This window comes from Chlorocebus sabaeus, chromosome 22 (genome assembly GCF_047675955.1).
Source record: "Chlorocebus sabaeus isolate Y175 chromosome 22, mChlSab1.0.hap1, whole genome shotgun sequence".
In the NCBI taxonomy this organism is placed as follows: Eukaryota; Metazoa; Chordata; class Mammalia; order Primates; family Cercopithecidae; genus Chlorocebus; species Chlorocebus sabaeus.
Window position 1 is genome coordinate 85,345,821 of NC_132925.1, and position 20,469 is coordinate 85,366,289.

General features: G+C 39.6%; 1 protein-coding gene across 4 annotated transcripts in view; it reads right to left on the bottom strand.

Moving 5' to 3' along the window:
* Positions 1–20,469, bottom strand: part of CACNA2D3 (calcium voltage-gated channel auxiliary subunit alpha2delta 3) — a 948,786-nt gene that overhangs the window by 667,233 nt on the left and 261,084 nt on the right. For all 4 annotated transcript variants that reach the window (XM_073010036.1, XM_073010035.1, XM_073010037.1 and 1 more), the window contains one exon: positions 12,364–12,423. In XM_073010036.1, coding sequence (XP_072866137.1) covers positions 12,364–12,423 — 60 coding nt within the window. The remainder of the gene's footprint in view (positions 1–12,363; positions 12,424–20,469) is intronic.

Consider the following 20,469-nt stretch of genomic DNA (forward strand, 5'->3'; position numbering starts at 1 on the left):
CTTACCCTACAGCAGATCTTAAAAGAAAAGCTTTCAGTTTCTCCTCATTGATTATGATGCTAGCTGTGGGTTTTTCATAAATGAACTTTATTATGCTGAGAAACCTTCCATCTATACCTAAACTGTTAAGAGTTTTCATCAAGAAAGGATGTTGAACTTTGTTGAAAGCTTTTTCTGCATCAGTTTATATGATTGTGTGGTTTTATATGTTAATGCAAGTATCACATTGGTTAATTTGCATATGCTAAACTAGTCTTGCATGGCCAGGGATATAGCTCACTTCATTGTGATCATAATCTTCTTGATTTGTTGCTGAATTTGAGTTGCTAAAATATTATTGATGATTTTTACATCAATATTCATCAGAGATACTGATATTGACCTGTAGTTTTCTTTACTGTGGTGTCTCTGGTTTAGGTACCAAGGTGATGCTGGCTTCAGAAAACATGTTAGGAAGTATTCCCTCCAGCTCTATTTTTTGGATGAGTTTAAGAAGTTTTGGTAGTAATTCTTCTTTGAAAGTGTAGTTTAATTCAGCCGTAAAGCCATCTGGTCCTGGGCTTTTTTTGTTAGGAGGTTTTTAAATACTACTTCAATCTCTTTGTTATTGCTCTGTGCGGGCTTTCTATTTCTTCCTGATTCAACCTTGGCAAAACCTTGGTTTTACAAAGAATTTATCCATTTCCTCTAGGTTATCAAATTTCTTGGCATATAATTGTTCACAATAGCTCCTTATGAAGCTTTTTATTTCTGAGGTTTCTGTTATAATGTCTCCACTTTCAGTTCTGATTTCATATATTTGAGTCTTCTCTTTTTTTTCTTAGTCTAACAGTTTGTTAATTTTGTTTATGTTTTCAAAAAAAAAAACTCAGTTAATTTTTTCTATGGTTTTTCTATCCCCGTTTGATTTATTTCTGTTCTGATTTTTATTATTTCCTTCCTTCTGTTAACTTTGGGTTTAACTTGTTCTTCTTTTTCTAGTTCCTTGAGGTGTAATGTTGGGCTACTTATCTGAGGTGGAAGGCTACTTATTTGAAATCTTTCTTATTATCATATGAACTATTTCTTATTTTTTAATGTAGGCATTTACAGTCATGAACTTCCCTCCCAGAACCACTTTTGTTGCATCCCATAGGTTTTGGTATGTTATGTCTTCACTATCTTTCATCTCAAGATATTTTTATTTATTTTATTTGTGTGTGTGTGTGTGTGTGTGTGTGTGTGTGTCTGTGTGTCTGTGCTTGAGATAGGGTCTGGCTCTATCACCCAGGCTGAAGTCCAGTGGCACAATCTTGGCTCACTGAAACCTCTGCCTCCCAGGCTTAAGCCACCCTTCCAATTTAGCCTTCTGAATAGCTGGAACTACAGGTGTGCGCCACCAAGCCCGGTTAATATTTTTTATTTTTTGCAGATACAAGTCTCACTTGTTGCCCAAGCTGGTCTCGAACTCCTCAAGTGATCTGTCCACCTCCATCTCCCAAAGTGCTGGGATTACAAGCGTGAGCCACTGTGCCTGGCCAAGATATTGTTAAATTTCTCTTTTGATTTCTTCTTTGACCCACTGGGTTGTTTAGGAGCATGTTGTTTAATTTCCACATATTATTGACTTTTCCAAAAATATTCCTGTTGTTGATTCATAGTTTCATATAATTGTGGTAATAAACAATATTTGATATGATTCCAATCTTCTTAAGTTTGTTAAGACTTATTTTGTGGCTTACCATATGGTGTGTCCTGGAGAATGTTCCATGTGCACTAGAGAAGAATGTATATTCTGCTGTTATTGGATGGAAAGTTCTGTATATATTTGTTAGGTCCATTTTTTTCTCAAGTGCAGTTCAATTACAGTATTTCCTTAATTTTCATCTGTTTGATCTGTCCACTGTTGAAAGTGGGATATTAAAGTCCCTTACTATTATTGTATTGCTATCTATTTCTCCCTTAATGTCAATTAATATTTGTCTTAGGTGCTCTCAGATTGGGTGCATATATATTTACAGATGTTATGTCCTCTCGATTCACTGAGCCCTTTATCATTAAATAGTGACCTTGTTTGTCTTTTGTGACAGTTTCATACTTAAAATCTATTTTATCAGATATAAGTATAGCCACCCCTGCTCTTTCTTTGGTTACCATTTGCATGGAATATCTTCTTCCATTCCTTTACTTTCAGCCTGTGTGTGTCCTTAAGGCTAAAATGGATCTCTTGTGAGTAGCATATAGTTGGACCTTATTTTTTTAATCAATTTAACCACTCTATGTCTTTTGATTGAAGAATTTAATCCATTTATATTCATTGTAATTATTGACAGTTAAGGAATTATTACTACCATTTTATTAATTGTATTCTGGTTGTTTCATAGATCCTTTGTTCCCTTCTCCCTCTCTTGTTTTCTATCTTTGTAATCTGGTAAGTTTCTGTAGTGCTAAATTTTTATTCTTTTCTCTTTATCATTGGTATACACATGCTACAGGTTTTGCTTTGTAGTTACCATAAGGTTTATGCAAAACATCATACAGCTATAATAGGATATTTTATGCTGATAACAACTTAATTTCATTTTCATATAAAAACTCTTGACTTTTGCCCTCTCCCAACAATTTATATTTTTGATGTAACAATTTACATCTTTTTATATTAAGCATTTCTTAATTAATGGTAGCTATCATTATTTTTAACTGTTTTGACTTTTGACCTTTATACTAAAGATATACATGATTTACAGAGTATCATATGAATAATGAAGTATTATGGACTTGACCTTTACCACTGAATTTTGTACTTTCATATGTTGTTATATTAGTAATTCACATCATTTTGTTTCTACTCAAAGAACTCCCTTAAGTATTTCTTGTTAGGCAGGTTTAGTGGTGATAAATTCTCTCAACTTTTGCTGGCCTAGGAAAGACTTTTGTTTCTCCATTATTCCTGAAGGACAGCTTTAATGGGTATAGTATTCTTGGCTGATGTTCTTTTTCCTTTCGGCACTTTAAAATTTTCATCCCATTCTCTCCTGGCTTGCAACGTTTCTCTTAAGAAATTGACTAACATTCTAATGACGATTTCCCTTATATGTGACTTGACACTTTTCTCTTGTTCTTTTTAAATTATCTCTTTGTCACTGACTTTTGATAGTTTAATTATAATGTACCTCAGAGAGAACCACTTTGGGTTGAATCTGTTTGGGGACTTTTGAGTTTCACAGATCTACATGTCCAAATCTCTTCCAAGAATCTGGAAGTTTTCTGCAATTATTTCATTATTTCATAAGCTTTCTCTTCCTACCTTTGTCCCTTATCCTTCTGCAACTCTCCTAATATGAATCTTTGTTCACTTGATGGCATTTCATAAGTTCTGCAGACTTCACTCCTTTGTGCATTTTTCTTTTTTTTTCCTCTGACTAGGTAATTTCAAAAGACCTATCATCAAGTTCAGAGATTTTCTTCTGCTTGATCTAGTCTGCTGTTGAATTTTTCTATTATAGTTTTTATTTCATTCACTGAATTCTTCAACTCCAAGATTTTTATTTGGTTCTTTTTTTTTTTTTTTCAATTACTTTCCCTACTTTTTACATATCCAAAGATGTGTGAGAACTTTTTTTTTAAAGATTATTTGGAACAAATGTACATTGAATGAACAAGTATGCGGGTGAAAGAACGTATCTTCTTTAGTTCTGTTGGTGTGGTTTGTCTATAAGAAAATTATTGAGAATAATACTTTATTAATAACAATGCTAAGTAACATTCTTCTATTTTATTTTATTTTTTATTGCTATTATACTTTAAGTTCTAGGGTACATGTGCACAATGTGCAGGTGTGCTACATATGTATACATGTGCCATGTTGGTGTGCTGCACCCATTAACTCATCGTTTACATTAGGTATATCTCCTAATATCCTAATGCTATTCCTCCCCCCGCCATAGGCCCCAGTGTGTGATGTTCCCCTTCCTGTGTCCAAGTGATCTCATTGTTCAGTTCCCACCTATGAGTGAGAACATGTGGTGTTTGGTTTTCTGTTCTTGCAATAGTTTACTGAGAATGATGGTTTCCAGCTACGTCCATGTTTCTCTTCAGATAGAATAAGTCTTTTGCCTTTATTTGGTTCTTTTTAATGATATTTATCTCTGTTGAGGTTATCATTCAGATCATGAATTTTTTTCTGATTTCACTGAATTGCCTATCTATCTTATCTCAAATCACAGAGTTTCCTCACCATCATTATTCTGAATTCCTTTTTAGAAAATTCATAAATTTCCTTTTCTTGGAGTAAGTTACTAGAGAATTATTGTGTTAATTGGGCAATGTCCTGTTTCCTTGCTTTTTCATGTTTCTTGTGTCCTTGCATTGATGTCTGCACATCTGGTGAAACAATCACCTCTTCCAAACTTCACAGAGTGGCTTTTATAGGGAAAGATTTTCACTTGCAGATGGGTCTTACTGTGCCAATTGGGTAGGGCATGGTGACTCTAAGTTCCTAGTAGAAGCAGTTGTAAATCCTCTGTGAATCTTCTTCAGCTGTGATCAATGTCAGCAATGACTGTGGGTGTCTGGGTAGACTAGGATGTAGGAGTTTGGGGCAGTGGTGGTGGTAACAAAGGTGGTCAGGGTCTTTGGTGACAAGGGCTTTTGATGTCCTTCTGTTCTTTCCTTCCATACAATAGTGAGTCTTAGATGAGATCTCTGTTGATGTCAGGTCTGACATAGCCCTCAAGCAGCTGCAGCAGTACTGAGTTCCACGGTACAGGTTCTCAGAATATCCATGGAGGAGGAGTCCTGGGCTCAGGGTTTCATGAGCTTATTTTGGCACCTGGGTTCTGAGATGAAGGTTCACTCACCAAGGCAGGGTTGGAGGCAGATTGCCTACACACCAGGATCTGTGATTCTGAGGCACAACCAAGCAGCTGAGGCAGGCCCCGGGAGCTGGGTTGTAGTTGTGACTCTGACCCCAGGGGACAGGACACAGAACTGGCCTTTCTCTGAGGAAGAAGGGGTGCTCTGACGATTTGATCCCAGGGAGCAAGATAAAGTTGCAATTTGGGAACCAGTGCCAACAGCCACAGTGGCAATTCAGGCCCCAGTGAATGAGGTGCCTACCTCATAGTGGTAACTCTGGACCCCCAGATGGTGAGACACAGAAGCATCCCAGACCCTGTATGGACACATGCAGCAGCAACAAGGTACCCAAAATGGCAAAGCCTAGCTGCTGCTTCCATCCTGGAAGGCAGGGAACAGCACAGTGATGACTCCACTCCCCAAGAAGAGGGGTGTCTCATACTCTGCAAGGGTAGTCCAGTTCTAGGGAAGCAGGGTACTACAGTTCTTCAACCAGCAGGGCAAGGTGTCCCAGCTCAACCAACGCCCTGTTTCCCTGGGATGTGGGATACCATGTCAGATCAGCCCTGGGATGTGCAGCTGCTCAGTCTGGCTAAGGCTCCATTTCCCCAGGAGCTGATGTACCTCTTTAGCTCAGGCACAGGGAGCCTTACTGCTCTGGGCAGACAAGGCACCGATTCCCCAGAATGCAGGATGCTGCTTCAGCTTAGGCTCTGAGGGGCGAAGCACAATAGTGACTGGGAGGGGCAGGTAGAGCAGCTCCACACCAGCTTGGCCCCTGGGGTAGGGTGTAGCAGCAGCTCAGCTTAGGGATGGTGAGCCAGCAGGTAATGGTGGTTCGGTGGCAACAAAGCCTCAGGGATGAAAGGGTGCTGTGGCTAACTGCACCAGAGCCAGACACACTCCAGCAGTGGTTCAGGTTCAAAGATGGTGGAGTGCAGTACCCACATGGGTCACAGGGCACAGGACACAGTGTCAGCTGCTTCTCTGGAGAAAGTGCAGCCGGGTGGACACCAACCAGCTCCCTCAGCTGACCTAAGCCCCTGTGAGGTCGGCAGGAGTCCCCAGTGGAGAGCACTACAAGAGTCCACATCGATGATGTGTGCTTCCGGGAGTCTTCTTGCTCACCTTTTTCCCACAGAGAGAAGCAACTCCTTGGTTTTGAACTGTCCCACCTTGGGGATGGGGTAGCAGAAGCAAGGCACTTCCCTTCTCTATGTGTCCATCCGGGTTTCTGTGGTCTAAAGGGTGTCTGTTACTCCTTTGATGCACTTCAGCCCTGTTTAGTTATTTTCATCAAAATCCAGCAGTTTATTCATTGTTTTGGCTGTCTTTGCAGGGCAGCGGAGGACAAGCATTAAGCACTTGTAGCCAGTCATCTTGTTGACATCACTCTCTCATTGTCCTTGCTAATCCTTTTTCCTAGAAAGGCTTTCTTTTCCTAGTGGATGGTGAAAGAAGTTCTACATTGAGTGCTGGGGCTCCTGAGCTGCCCCTTCTCTCCTTTCCTGGGTTTCCTTCAACACAAAGCTCCCATTGTAATAGGTAAGGAGGTAGAGAGTAAGCTGCTCTAGGAAGTATCAGAAGTCATCTTACCTCAGAGGTTTCTCACAAGCAGTCTTTATACCACCTGAACTCCAAAGCCCCCACCCCAACTTTGAAATCGGGCCACTACATTTGCAAGGTAGGCTCTTCCAGCTTGGTAAGGACCAGGAGGAAGCATGCTGCCAGCTCCTTTCCCTTCCCATACTTGTTATCCCTCTGAATGTCACCACACTTTTCTTTTTCCCTATTACTTACAAAACAAAGAAAAACTATTATAGAAAACTTTGTAATAGAAAAAGCTTCTGCAGGATACACAATTCAAAACCATATATTTTTTTCTTTCTGTGCACCCGCTCTGTGCAATTGGCACTTATTTGAGACAGCTTTCAAAGAAAATATGTTTGTGGTTCAAAGATAAGCAGCTTTTTAGTAAACTGTCAAAAGGACTTTTTTTTTCTCCTTTACTGCCAGTGGAAAAACTCAAACAGAAAGAGTATGTACGAGGGGGAAGGCATTCTGAATTATACTAGAACATATATAGACTTAATTCTCTGGAAATTCATCAATGGCTGGGTATTCAAAGCTAGGGTCTCCTGCTCCTCCCCCTGGAATTGGGTTTTGCCATCAAAATAATAAGGGTGAGACTAAAATAATCACATGTAATAACTGAGACAAAAGGTATTTTTTTAAACTCTGTTCTCATTGGAACTACCAATCTTTCAATAAAAGCCTATATTAATTCACAGCATAAAGTAAAAAAGGAGAGAGATGCTGTTATAACAAGGCCTCTGTTATCAATTATGACTGAAAATTGACCCAGTGAAGATATCAGAGAATAAAGAACTACACCAACAGAAGGCCAATCTAGAACCCACAGGCCACCAGAAAGAGGGACCAGAGAGCTGAACTGGCACCAGTGTCCACAAGAAAGTTACCCTGCCAGGCTGGGCACGGTGGCTCATACCTGTAATCCCAGCACTTTGGGAGGCCAAGGCAGGCAGGTCACTTGAGCCCAGGAGTTCGAGACCAGCCTGGCCAACATGGTGAAACCCTGTATCCACAAAAAATACAAGAAGTAGCTGGGTGTCATGGTGCACACCTGTAATTCCAGCTACTCAGGAGGCTGAGGCATGAGAATCACCTGAAGCTGGGAGGTAGAGGTTGTAGTAAGCTGAGATCTCACCACTGCACTCCAGTCCAGTCTGGGTGACAGATTAAGACTCTGTCTCCAAAAAAAAAAAAAAAAAAAAAGCAAGCAAGCAAGCTACCCCACCAATGAAGGCCAAGCACATCTGTTTTCTATGGAGGAGTCTGCATTTTGATTTGTTCACACATCCTATCCTCCAGAAGCTACATTTTGCCTCTGCCCCAATACAGTTTTTGTTAAGAACTAACAATCTAATGCCGTATTAAGGACTTTACAGACGGGGCTGTAGATGTCAAAGCCATAAGGTCATGGGGGAAAAGTTAAACCTCTGAAGAGACTGCAAGGGGAAATTTAAATGGAAAATAAAATCGTGATAATAAAGGAGGTATAACTTTTTGTAACTTCTGATTATTTTACCAATGAAAAGCAAATTCTTCACTTTGAAGCACATGAATGTTGCAATGATGCAACGTCTCTAGTCTAAAGTGAGAGAAGGGGCAGATCCCTCATCTCTTTTCTGTTTTGGGAAGAAGGAAGCTAAGAAAAATGTGAGTTAAAACTACACAGGTTAGGAAATTTTGCAAAATCTCTTTTTTTCTTCCTGTATGAAAACAGACTTCCAGCTCGTACTCCTCCTGAGCTAACAGGGTAGGTTCCTTCTCAGCGTTACTTCACAGTGAGCAGATGGCAGTCTGAGATTTTTTTGATAAAAACAATCATCTGCCAGGGGTTGCTGAGAGGTCAGCAGAACCCTGATTAACAATTGATCAGCTCTAATGGACCATGATAGTAATAAATTCAGAGCCGGTACACAGACCTGCTACCTCAGTAATGGCAACGGGGCTGACACCCACGCTGTTAACAGATGTGCCCTTAATAGCAGAGAAGCTTCAGTAGCTTCAAAACCTTCATCTAAGCCAAGACAAATTCTTCCATGCACATCTACTTTATCAAAGGTCTCTCTTTCACAGGTCTCCACCAAAGTGCATGTAGTTTACTTTGACCCATAGAAGAGTTCACTGAGGTCGGAGCACCAGTGTGAATGGCACTGTCATATCAACCTAGGATTTCAACATCTACTCTTCTGTTCAGACCACAATGGTACCCTCGGATGCTTTTGTTGTACATGTACAGAACAGGTGACTGGGGAGGAAAACTTTAGCTCCCTTTCCTTGTTCCCAAGAGAACAAAAACTAGAGACTTCTTTTCTTGGTGCCTCATTTTTTCAAGAGAGATGCCAATGCTGCCTTCACAATCACAGCACCCCCTTTGACAGAGGGAATCACTTGTGCTACACCAGAATTTTACTGTAAAACTGCCATAACAGGAAATCAGAACCCTCTTGAAAAATAACAATAGCTTCAGATGGACAAAAAAAGAATGTCTCTGTGTTAGCTGAACTAAAACCACAAAACATTTTTCATCGACTGAAGGATAAGTAATCCCCAAAAGTCAACCACATCATCCCTTCCCATGCCCCATCCCACCAATCCTTATCTCTCAGTAAAACTGACCACATGAGCCATAAATAACAGATTTTACAAAACAGTCATCACTTCCAATAATGTTTCTCACTCTCTCCTACACCCTCACTCCTTCCTGTTGAACCAATGAAGCCAGAAAAAATCAAAGAATGAGGACATTCCTTAACATAATCACAGTACAGGGATGAAAATCCAACAATCCAACATTAATACATCATTGTTTTCTAATGAACTGTCCATATTAAAACTGTTTTCTAGTTCAGGATCACACATTACATGTAGTAGTTATGTGTCCTCATCTCTTTGAATTAGGAGCAAATCCTCAACATTTCTTTCTCCTTCTTGATCTTGGCATTTTTGAAGACGAGTCCAGCCAGTTACTTTGTAGAATGTTCCTCCATCTAGATTTGTCTGATGTTTCATCATGATTACAGTCAGGCCATACATTTGGGGCAAGAATTGTACATAAGTGTGTTATATTTTTCTAGGTCATCACATCTGGAGGCACTTGATGTCACTTTGTCTTATTGGTGACATTAACTTTGATTACTTATTTAAGGTGGTGTCTATCAGGTTTCTCCACAATAAAATTGCTATTTTTCCCTTTGTAATTGATGAGTAACTTGTGGGCAAGTACTTTGAGACCGAAGTGTCCTGTTCTTCACCAAAATTTTGCCAACTAGTTTTAGCATCCACTTAAGATTCTTGCCTCAGTTAATTACCATAATTTTCTAACTCAATCATTTCTTCTATATGCATTAGTTGCCGCCTAAGATGTTCCTCCTCATTTGTCTATTTTTTTCTTAAGATGGAGTTTTGCTCTCTGTAGCCCAGGCTGGAGTGCACTGGCGTGATCTCGGCTCACTCCAACATCCACCTCCCGGCTTCAAGCAATTCTCCTGTCTCAGCCTCCTGAGTAGCTGGGATTACAGGTGCCTGCCACCATGCCCGGCTAATTTTTGTATTTTTAGCAGAGACAGGGTTTCACCATGTTGGCCAGGCTGGTCTCAAAGTCCTGATCTGCCCGCCTTGGCCTACCAAAGTGCTGGGATTACAGGTGGGAGCCACCAGCCCGGCCCATTTGTCTAGTTTTTAATCTATCTATCTGTTTATTTATTATCAGGTAGACTCATGGATTCTTATTTTATTCAATTTACACGCTAAGTTGATATGAGTTGAGTTTCTGTCACTTAAAATCAGAATATTCCTGAAAAGCCTTCAGGAACTTCTGAGAAAAGTGAGAGAGTTTCTCTGGGCAATGCACTCAAGAGGTCCTTATAATCTTCATACCTGCCAAAGTGCTTCCTGATGCTGCCATTAAATCCCTTCTGGCCCACTCTACAAGTCCAAACTCTCTGAAAATCAGGCTCAATGAAGACAAACGTGGCCAGTAAATGGCCCCTAGATCTTTGTGGAGCAATCGTGTGAGAAGTGAGTATGGCTTCAGGAAGGTGAGGTACTTCTTGCTATATTCAAGGTTCTTCTCATTATCTTCTGTCCCTTCTCAGCAGCTTTGCTCAAAGAGCTGGGCCAGCTGCCCACTCCTCTCCCAATGTTTCCAACCATCCCCAGAGCTTCTTCTCATTTCCCTCTTATGCTCAGCTATACCTCTGGCTCTATTTGTTTCAAATGCTGGGTATTATGCCTAAAAAGACTGTGGATGATGGACTTGATGTTTTTTGTTTGCCCCTCCAGAACCATCTTCAACCTTCCTCACCCAGCTCAATCTCTGAACTGAACTACATCAACCATACCAACAGCTGGATTCAGCCAACAGTGAGTACTGGCAAGAAATAAGAAAGCAAGAGAGTACTGGGGTATCATTATCCCAAATTTTACCCTTTCCAGCTCACCATGGGTGGCCATACTCCTCTATCAAATCATTTTTCCATGTAGCCATCTTCCCTGAGTTCTGGAAACCCCAGTTTTCCTCTCATCAGGCCAGAAGTACGGCTAGCTCTGGGGTATGCCACCACTGCCTGTTGGTTTATTTGAACACCATTGTATGTTGGTTTCACTTAACCCCGACTACACCTTTGAAAATATTTCCTTAATTAAACTTTCCTTGATCACCTCACTCGAATATGCATTGTTTTATTCACAAAGCAAAAGACACAGATGAGGGTGATGATAAGGACACATCTTCAAGAGAGACACGCAGCCGGCGGCCGGCTTTGGTATTGCCATCTTTTTTGTGCTTAATGGTTTATGTCTGCCTTTATATTTCCCATATAAATGGAAACATAGGAAAGTAAACGCTATTTCCTAACTGTGACCACATGCCATTAAAAGAAATACGTCTAGCAAAGTTCAAACTTTAAGATTTCCTCCTTCTGTTTTCCTAGTGGTGAGGAAAGGTCACAAAACTCAAAGTGCCAATTTAGATAAAAGTTCATTCAGGGAGACCTAAAGGAATCTCTAAGTTTTACTTCCTTACTTATTTATTTGTTTCTTTATTTATTGGAGACAGACTCTCACTCTGTCACCCAGGCTGGAGTGCAGTGGCTCCATCTCAGCTCACTTCAACGTCTGCTGCCCAGGTTCAAGCAATTCTCCTGCCTCAGTCTCCCAAGTAGCTGGGATTACAGGCGCCCACCACCATGCCCAGCTAGTTTTTGTATTTTTAGTAGAGATGGCATTTCACCATGTTGGCCAGGCTGGTCTCAAACTCCTGGCCTCAAGCAATCCACCTGCCTCAGCCTCCCAAAGTGGTGGGATTACAGGTGTGAGCCACCACACCCAGCTGGAACCTCCAAGTATTATTTAATTCACTTGTTGCCCTTTACTATGTTTTCTATACACATCGACATCAAAATCCTTCTCAATCAGACATAGTTATGTCATGAGCAGGTGCAAGATCTACTGCAAGAAATTAATGAGATGGATGTTTGAATCTCAAATCAGTGAATGATTTAATTTCTAAATTTTATTACCAATCAATTCAAGGATAGATCCATCACAGTATCGCTTTCAGTCACTTGCATTCCAAAATGCAGCCAGCCAAGTGGGGTTTGGATATATTCTGCTATCTTATCAATTTACCATTGAGAGATCTGGTGATTATTGTCAGTTGACCAAGTTAACTCCCCCTAAATTGGGGAATAGTTTATTGAAATCTGATTACACACATGTGAGTGTTTGGCATCACCCATTATAATTGTCATTGTTAGAAAGTGGTTGACAGTTGCTTAAGAATCCTGTCAAAGATAGGCACATTTACTGAACTCTATACCATCCTCATAAAAGCCTTTCCCTCCCAATCACTGAAAACTCAGTATTCCTGGTATACCTGGTACTTCTCCTTTGGCATGAAACACACAAAACAATTTAACTCAAACTATAATCAGTTACCTGTAAGTCTGCATCAAATTCATGTTTCAGGTGTGCTTCTTCTGCAGCCTCCACCAGACGCTACAAAAAAAAAAAAACAAAAAAAAACCAAAAAAAAAACAAAAAAAAAAACAGAAGACAGCATTAAGGATCAGAATTGTGGCCTGAACCCCATCTCTCCATTGACCAAAAGTGACAGATTATATCATGGTTCATACATTGTGACCTGATGCCTTTGCTCCCATGAAACTGAAAATAATCACATCAGTGTCAACATTTGGTTTCTGCCTTCATCATTCAATCAATAATTCTTCCAATAAATATTTATTGTTATGTACACATTTATAAATGCACACGTATTCTGCATCCATTTACATAACAATTCAGATACTGGCCCTTAAGGCCCAATGCAGATCCAAAACCCACCTAGAATAGTGCATTCTTAGGTACAGAAGGCCCTTAGTCAAGATTTATTGCCTTGAATTGAGTCTAACTTTAAGTGGGCTAGCTTTCTTCCCCAATATTTTGGAAAAGAGTACTTATTTTAATTCCCTCAAACATTCAAGGTCAATTCTTTCTGTACCCAGTTCTAATATGTAATTATCAGGTGACAGTTATGTACATTTTATGGTCCATCAATGCCACTGTGACAATCTGCAACTCAAAAAAGCAATCACTTAAATTAAACGAATACTCAGCACCCACAAGAACACAATTCTTGTTATTCTTCTCAGCCAGCGAAGTTCAACACATTAATAGTCTTATGAAACCCATTTCATGATGCCTTCATTTAGGTAATTACTCAACAATCAAAATCATTTTTACTTTAATTTGAATTTGCCAACAAGAAGATATTTCCCACCTTGAAAATACAGGCTAGTGGATATTGCACAAAACTCATGTGGTGAAATAATATTTCACTGAAATTACAACAAAAAGTAAAATCTTAGATCCAAGCAAAAATTTGACCATTTCTATCTTCCCATGGTCACTCTTGTATCCTACGCTGTCTCTAACTTGCTTTCTCTTGACATAATATAGGCCCGAATTTAATAGGCCACGTGTGAAAAACGATGGCATTAATATTAATCTCTAAATGGTCACAAATCGACAGACAAATGTCCCATGAATAATTATTAAATTGGATATGGAAGTGAAGAGGCTGAAATATATTCAGGTAACTTTAAGCAGCAGTATAGAGCACCAAAGCCCACTTTCTCCACAGGACATACAAAGGAAGAGACAGGCGAGCGAGAGACAGTGCTGCCTACAGACAGGAATTTGGGAAGGGTGGAAATGTGATTTCCCACACTATCTTCAGTTGATCAGAAGGTCAGGAAGGGCTTTTCCTTTACTGGTCAAAGAACAATCCCCAGAGAACATCAGAGGCTACAGCCAGGAGACCTGGTCCTCATTCTCTTCTGGATGCTAACTCGCTACAGGTGTGAAATCTGGAGCAGGACCCTTTCCCTGTCTGAGACTCAATTTCCTTACCTGAAAATACAAAAAGTGACGAACCCAGAGCAGTGCTTCTCAAAATGCGGTCCCACATTGGCAGGATCAGTTTCACCTGGGAACTTGTAGAAATGCCCATCCCATTTTTTTTCTGAGTTTTTCTGATTCAGAACCGAATCAAAAGTTCTGGAGGTGGGGACCAGCAATCTGGTCTAACAAGCCCTGCAGGTAGTTCTGATGTCACTAAAGTTTGAGAACCACTGGTTCTCAAAATAAATAATAATAATAATTAAAATAAAAATAACACTCATCCCATTCCTCACCTCACTCCTGATGCTTGATTAAACCTCCAAGGTTTTTCAACTCTTATTTAACTTTATAAAATCTATGTGCCAGGCATGGTGGGTTCATACCGGTAATCCCAGCACTTTGGGAGGCAGAGGCGGGCAGATCACCTGAGGTCAGGAATTAGAGACAAGCCTGGATGACACGGCAAAAACCCATCTCTACAAAACACAGAAAAATTAGCCAGGCGTGGTGGCACATGCCTGTAGTCTCAGCTACTCAGGAAGCTGAGGCAGGAGAATCACTTGAACCCAGGAGGCAGAGGCTGCAGTGAGCAGAGATCACACCACTGCACTCCAGCCTGGGCGACAAAGTGAGACTTTGTCTCAAAAACAAAAAACAAAACTTAAGTATTCCTACCTAAAATACTGTCACTTTAAGACATAAGATTCTTTACATAAAAAAAGACATAAGATGGAGGGGATGAGAAACAGAAAAGTAAGAAGAGGAACAATCTACAAAGATCAGGTAAGTGGGCCCCACGCGTTCATTGGGTCACTGTCTTCCTAGAATCACCCTAGTCAATGAAGCTTGTCAGCCTTCTGGGATCACATGGCACAATCTGCAAAAATATTGTGGATCCTGACAGATGAGTGACAGGCAGTGATATATAAAAATAAAGAAAACTGTGTGTTTCTGAGAGCATACTCTCTCAATCTTTGTAATAGATTTGGAATTTCTATGCATGTATCATGAAATCAGTTATATATTGAGCTTTACAGAATGTGTATAAATATTATACATGTCTGACTACTTACATTATCAAAACAAGTCATGCATTTTGAGCATTTATTTATTTCAACACACAAAAGTAGATTTTTAATGGTGTCTATGCACTGAGAATCTAGAGAAAAAAAGTTGATAAAATGTTTAAATGATCAAAAGATAAAGTAAAACTACCCAATTACCAAGACAGATAATACTGAAAAAAGTAAAGAATTGGAAAGGTAAACATAATAATAAAGTCATGTAGGACCAACAAAAAAGAGAACAGGATGAAAATAATAGGTAAGTTGAAATCATCACAAAATAGTATGCATGAAATGTATTTCATATATATTGTATTTACATATGTATGTGTATGTATATGTATACTGTACAGTCATGCAAACTATGTAACATATCCTACATAACAAAGTATTTCAACGATAAACACTGCAATACAAAGTAGGTAACAATACAAGAAGGTGACACTGGAAAGCATCTGATAATATTGAAGTAACTACTAAGAGCAGCCAGAACACTGCATTCTGTGCTGAGTGAAGTAAATACATGAGAATTTGACCGGCTAGCAAGTTTTTATGTTCATGTTCAAGTTAAATTTGCTGCATGCCTTTTTATTTTTTTTTTCCTAATAGGGAACTCTTCACGAATTTGCATGTCATCCTTGCTAATCTCCTCTGGATTGCTCTCATTTTAGTATATGTGCTGCTGAAGCAAGCACTGCATGCCTTTTTTAAAACTTAATTTACCCCACATATTTCTTTCTTGATCCATGAAGATATTTTTTCCATCATTCTCACTAGAAAGCTTTAGGAAACATGATTCAAGAAATGATAATCAACCAGCAGCTACACCTAATGGTTGTTTCTTACGAAGCAAATGGGTATCCCAGAAAAGCGCTCTTCGAATGCATACGCCCTGTACACAGCACCCACCAGGTTGTCCCAACCTGCCCTCTGATGCCAATGGGAGACAGGCCTACATTTTCTGGGTGAACTCAGGGGATGCCCTCCCAAAACAGGCTCAGCTGTTGTGTAAGACAGTCAGGAAAAATGGCACATCATCAAGAACTATGTATCTTGTGGAAAGAACAAAGGACAGTAATCTTTCCTCTGAAAGCACTCTCACAAACCTAAACAAATTAAAAGAAATGTTATTTAAGTAGGAAACCATCTTCCATAGATTCACCTAAAACAGGTTGGGTGTGGTGTAATCCCAGCACTTTGGGAGGCTGAGGCAGGCAGATCGCATGAGCCCAGGACTTCAAAATCAGTCAGGGCAACATGGCAAATCCCCATCTCTACAAAAAATATAAAAATTAGCCAGGCGTGGTGGTGCCCACCTGTAGTCCCAGCTAGCGGTGAAACTCAGGTGGGAGCATCACTTGAGCCCAGGAGGCAGAGGCTGCAGTGAGCCAAGACTACACTACTGCACTCCAGCCTGGGCAAACAGAACGAGACCCTATCTCAGAAAAAAAAAAAAAAAAACGAAAACAGATTCATGGGGACAGAAGTTTCTACTGTTTTGTTTTGTTTTGTTTTGTTTTGTTTTGTTTTGTTTTGTCTTTGAGACGGAGTCTTGGAGCCTCACTCTTTCGCCCAGGCTGGAGTGCAATGGCGTGATCTCAGCTCACTGCAAGCTCCGCCTCCCAGGTTCACACCATTCTCCTGCCTCAGCCTCCTGAGTAGCTGGGATTACAGGCACGCGCCATCACCCCCAGCTAATTTTTGTATTTTTTAGCAGAGATGGCATCTCACCATGTTGGCTAGGCTGGTCTCGAACTCCTGACCTCAGGTGATCTGCCCACCTGGGCCTCCCAAAGTGCTGGGATTACACCCGTGAGTCACTGTGCCTGGCCAAGTTTCTCCAGTTAATAAAATTAAAATACATTGATTCATCATCTAACAAAGTCAAGACCATAAAACTTCAATTTCTGATGCTTGCTAATAGAAAGTAACAGCCTATTATTGACATCTCTTTCCTTAGCAAATGTCATTATAATCATCTAAATCCAATGAAATATGTTTTTAAAACAAATTTGCAGGTAAGAAAAATCCATTAAATTTGCTAATATTTTAGTTATTATATAAGAAACTGCCAGTGAGCCTGGGGAAAACTGTTACTCTATTATACCTGTTATAAAGGCAGTATACTTTTAATAATAATGTTAATTTTCTTTTATATGAATTCCTTTTTTAGGTCCACAGATGGGATTATACAATTATGAATGTGGTTTTTAATTAAACGTGAACACTGGAAACAAAAATGGCTTTGAAGACTCCAGCCTTCGGAACGGAGCTTTGAGGTAAGAGAAAACAGCAGTATTGTCCACAAATCTTTTGTCCCTTGTTTAATGCCAAAGCTTTTCCTTACTCAATAAAAATGATAACACTACACTGGAATATACATCCTGGACTTGGAACAAAGCACCTATAAGGTAAAAGGTCGTAATTCATGAGTTGATGCACATTTCACTGGCTTTTTATATTTCTATATAACTTATGCCTTTTAGTGAAATAAATACAAACAAGAGCCATCTTTATAAATAGACAATGCTAGAAGCCATAGACCACGGATAGTATTTATAGCTTTGGTGAAGGCGAAGCTGCCAAAGGGAATAGCAGGGATATTAAAGCATTTCATTTAAAATCACATCTTATTTCTTGTTACAATGACCCTATATATATCCACACAACATTACAGAATGCACAGTGTCCCATTTCCTCCCCACAACACTTAAATCAGGACTAGCGTTAAAGACATGGTAGAGGTCAAACTTTCCATCATGGGCCAGAAGGGGAAAACCGGACACTATGTCTAAGTAAAAACTGGATCAGAAGAAGAAAATGATTCTTTTGTCCTCATGTATTTTATGTTTTTGTTCCTGGCCATTTTGGCTTACCAAGTGGAGAAAGGAGAGAAAGAAATACGCAGTGAGAGGTGGGAAGGTAATGGAAAATGTTACTATACTACCAAAGTAACTTAACTGCTGGACTCCTGATTTCATCACAATGAACAAATTGTGTACAAATAAAGAAAATTTCAAATAAAAATCCCTAAAATGGGGGGAAGGGACAAATATGAATGAAAATCCTCAAAACAAAACAGAAATATAAAAACCATATGGAATCACAATGTAAAAAGTTATTTTTATTTCTTATGTTAAAGCTAAAAAGGTTTGGGTTATAAAATGCTGTTATAATGGGCTGTTGGAATTTAATAAAGATTTCAAAGCACTTAATACATTTAGTGGTTTTCATTTAATGTTTTGCAACAACACACTGAATACTCATACCAGGCTTTTTACTGCCTTTTTTCTGGAAAGAATACATAATTCCTTCTCAATTAAGGTTTACGCTCAAATGGGGGGAACTCAAATCTATAATCATGAACATGGATTTGGGCTACACAAAGGGTTCTTGGAGTTAGTTATTGAATTGTCATTAATACCAGAGTTAGAGATCACATTACTCTTCCTTTGAATCAACAAGAGTTCAATGTGTAGAAAAATGGCCAGAGCAGTCAGGAAATAGTAGTAATTACTATCACAACCATACCCAGGGCGGCATGGTTAAACTGTTACCCTAGATTCAGTGGCTTTTGCTTTAAGGGCAAGAGTTTGATAGACAAAGAGTTACACCATTTGTCTATTAGTGTGTACCTGGGACTAATGCTATCCCAGCAGCGTGTTACACAGCAGGGCTTGAACTTGACGTGCTGACAGTCTACAGAAGTGAAGACAGAGGAGATCTAAGTCCTCTCCACAGTCACAGATTTCAAACTCAATCAATCACGGATTAAAATGAAAAATCTCTACCCTCATTAAGAGCACTTAGCACATCAAAAGATGTTTCCAGGAACCCTGGCAAAATGAGATTGATTTGTTTCCCGGACTTATTTCAAACTCTTGTCTTGTACCAAGGGTCAGAAATCATCCATTTAAGAACTGTTACGTTGGAGAAATTAAGTTGTTCAGATTTACATTTTCATTCCTTCTGGTGTTGAGATTCCTTTCCCTCTGTCCTTGGGATAGAGTTTTCTTTATCACTCTGTAACAGTGTAGATTAATCTTTGCTGCTTTGTAGCTAGAGCAATTGGATGAATATTTCCCGAAGTGTCGGATGGGTACCAACAGTGATCCATGAAAAAAACGTAAGATGGTTTACAGAATGTTGAGGGACACACAAGGAAAACAGCTATTTCAATGAGAAGGGACAAGTGACAAAGAATGCTGTCAGGAAGCCAAGGAAGCCTCCCAGAAGACATGACATTTAAGCTGAGCTCTGAAGGAGAACAGGAAGGATGCAGGAGAAAGAGAAGTGCTGAAAGAACATTCAAGCCAATAGGAACATTTCACAGAAAGTTTTGGAGGTATGAAAATGTTCTGGAAACAGCAATTAAGAGAAATATTCTGGAAACAGCTAGTGCTCCGGGACCTACACAGAGGCTACATCAATGACTGGATGACCATCAGGTAATAAACCAAGGCAAAATGAAAAACCTGTAGAAATGGACACAATTAGACAAGAAGAAAGCCAACACACCTTTCCCTGCCACCCTGCAATGCTATAACTGCAGTTAGAGTCATAGCTGAAACCTTAATAATATTCAGTAATCCTTATTGATACAAATGTTTTTATTTTTCGATTCCAATAGAAATGGCACATATAAATCACCAACTATCAAGATGATCATTTCTTTGGAGAAACACAGCTTTTAAGGAGGCTTCATTATTTCTTTGTTCCTGTAGAAGAAATAAGCTTTGCTGCACATGAATGAACATTTTGTATAAAATGACCTTCTGCCTGAAAGCTGCAAAAATTGCTTCTGCTTTAAAAATGGCAAACATTTCAAAGTGGATTATAAAAGCGAATCTATAAAGTTTCTAGAGAAAGCAGGTAACAGAACAATAGAGAAAACACATTGTGTGTGTATGTGGGGAGCTTTCTTCCCTTCCTTCACTCCTCCCCTTTCCTGTCTCCTTCAGATTGTATAAGGCTACAATGGCCTTTTACAAGACAAAATAAGCCTGGAGTTTACATCAGAAGACACGATCACAATCAATAACAAATTATCTTTGTTTCCACAAGAGATACCTGTTATCAATTTGAGGCTGATTAAATTAATACCCGTTATCAGTGTGGATGGCCAATTTCCAAACCAAAGCCATCACATTCTACATCTAAGCCTGCATTTGCCAAAGTGCAACATTTGCAGAGCTGCTGAAGATGGAAACAGCCAAACTTTATTCAAAGGGCTGCCCGAGGGCCAAGGCAGCTCAGGGAGAGGTAGGAAGAAGAGACAACCTTTGATTTCAGCCCAAGTAATTTTTCCAAATGACCCAGTGTTTTAAATAACGTTCTTCTGCTTACTTAGCTCTCCTGGGAATGTTTTAGAGTTGATTATCAAAATCAAGGCTATTTAACCATGAAACTTAAAAAGTCCCCTCAGGACCCTTCAGTTCCAAGGTAACTGCACTATTTCCTTTGTGGACAATGGAACTATCTTTAACTTCTCAAGGGGATAGTCCACAATGAACAGGGACTATGACATTATGTCATCTGAGGCATGAGTCCACAAACCCAGCACGGACCAGTACTGGTC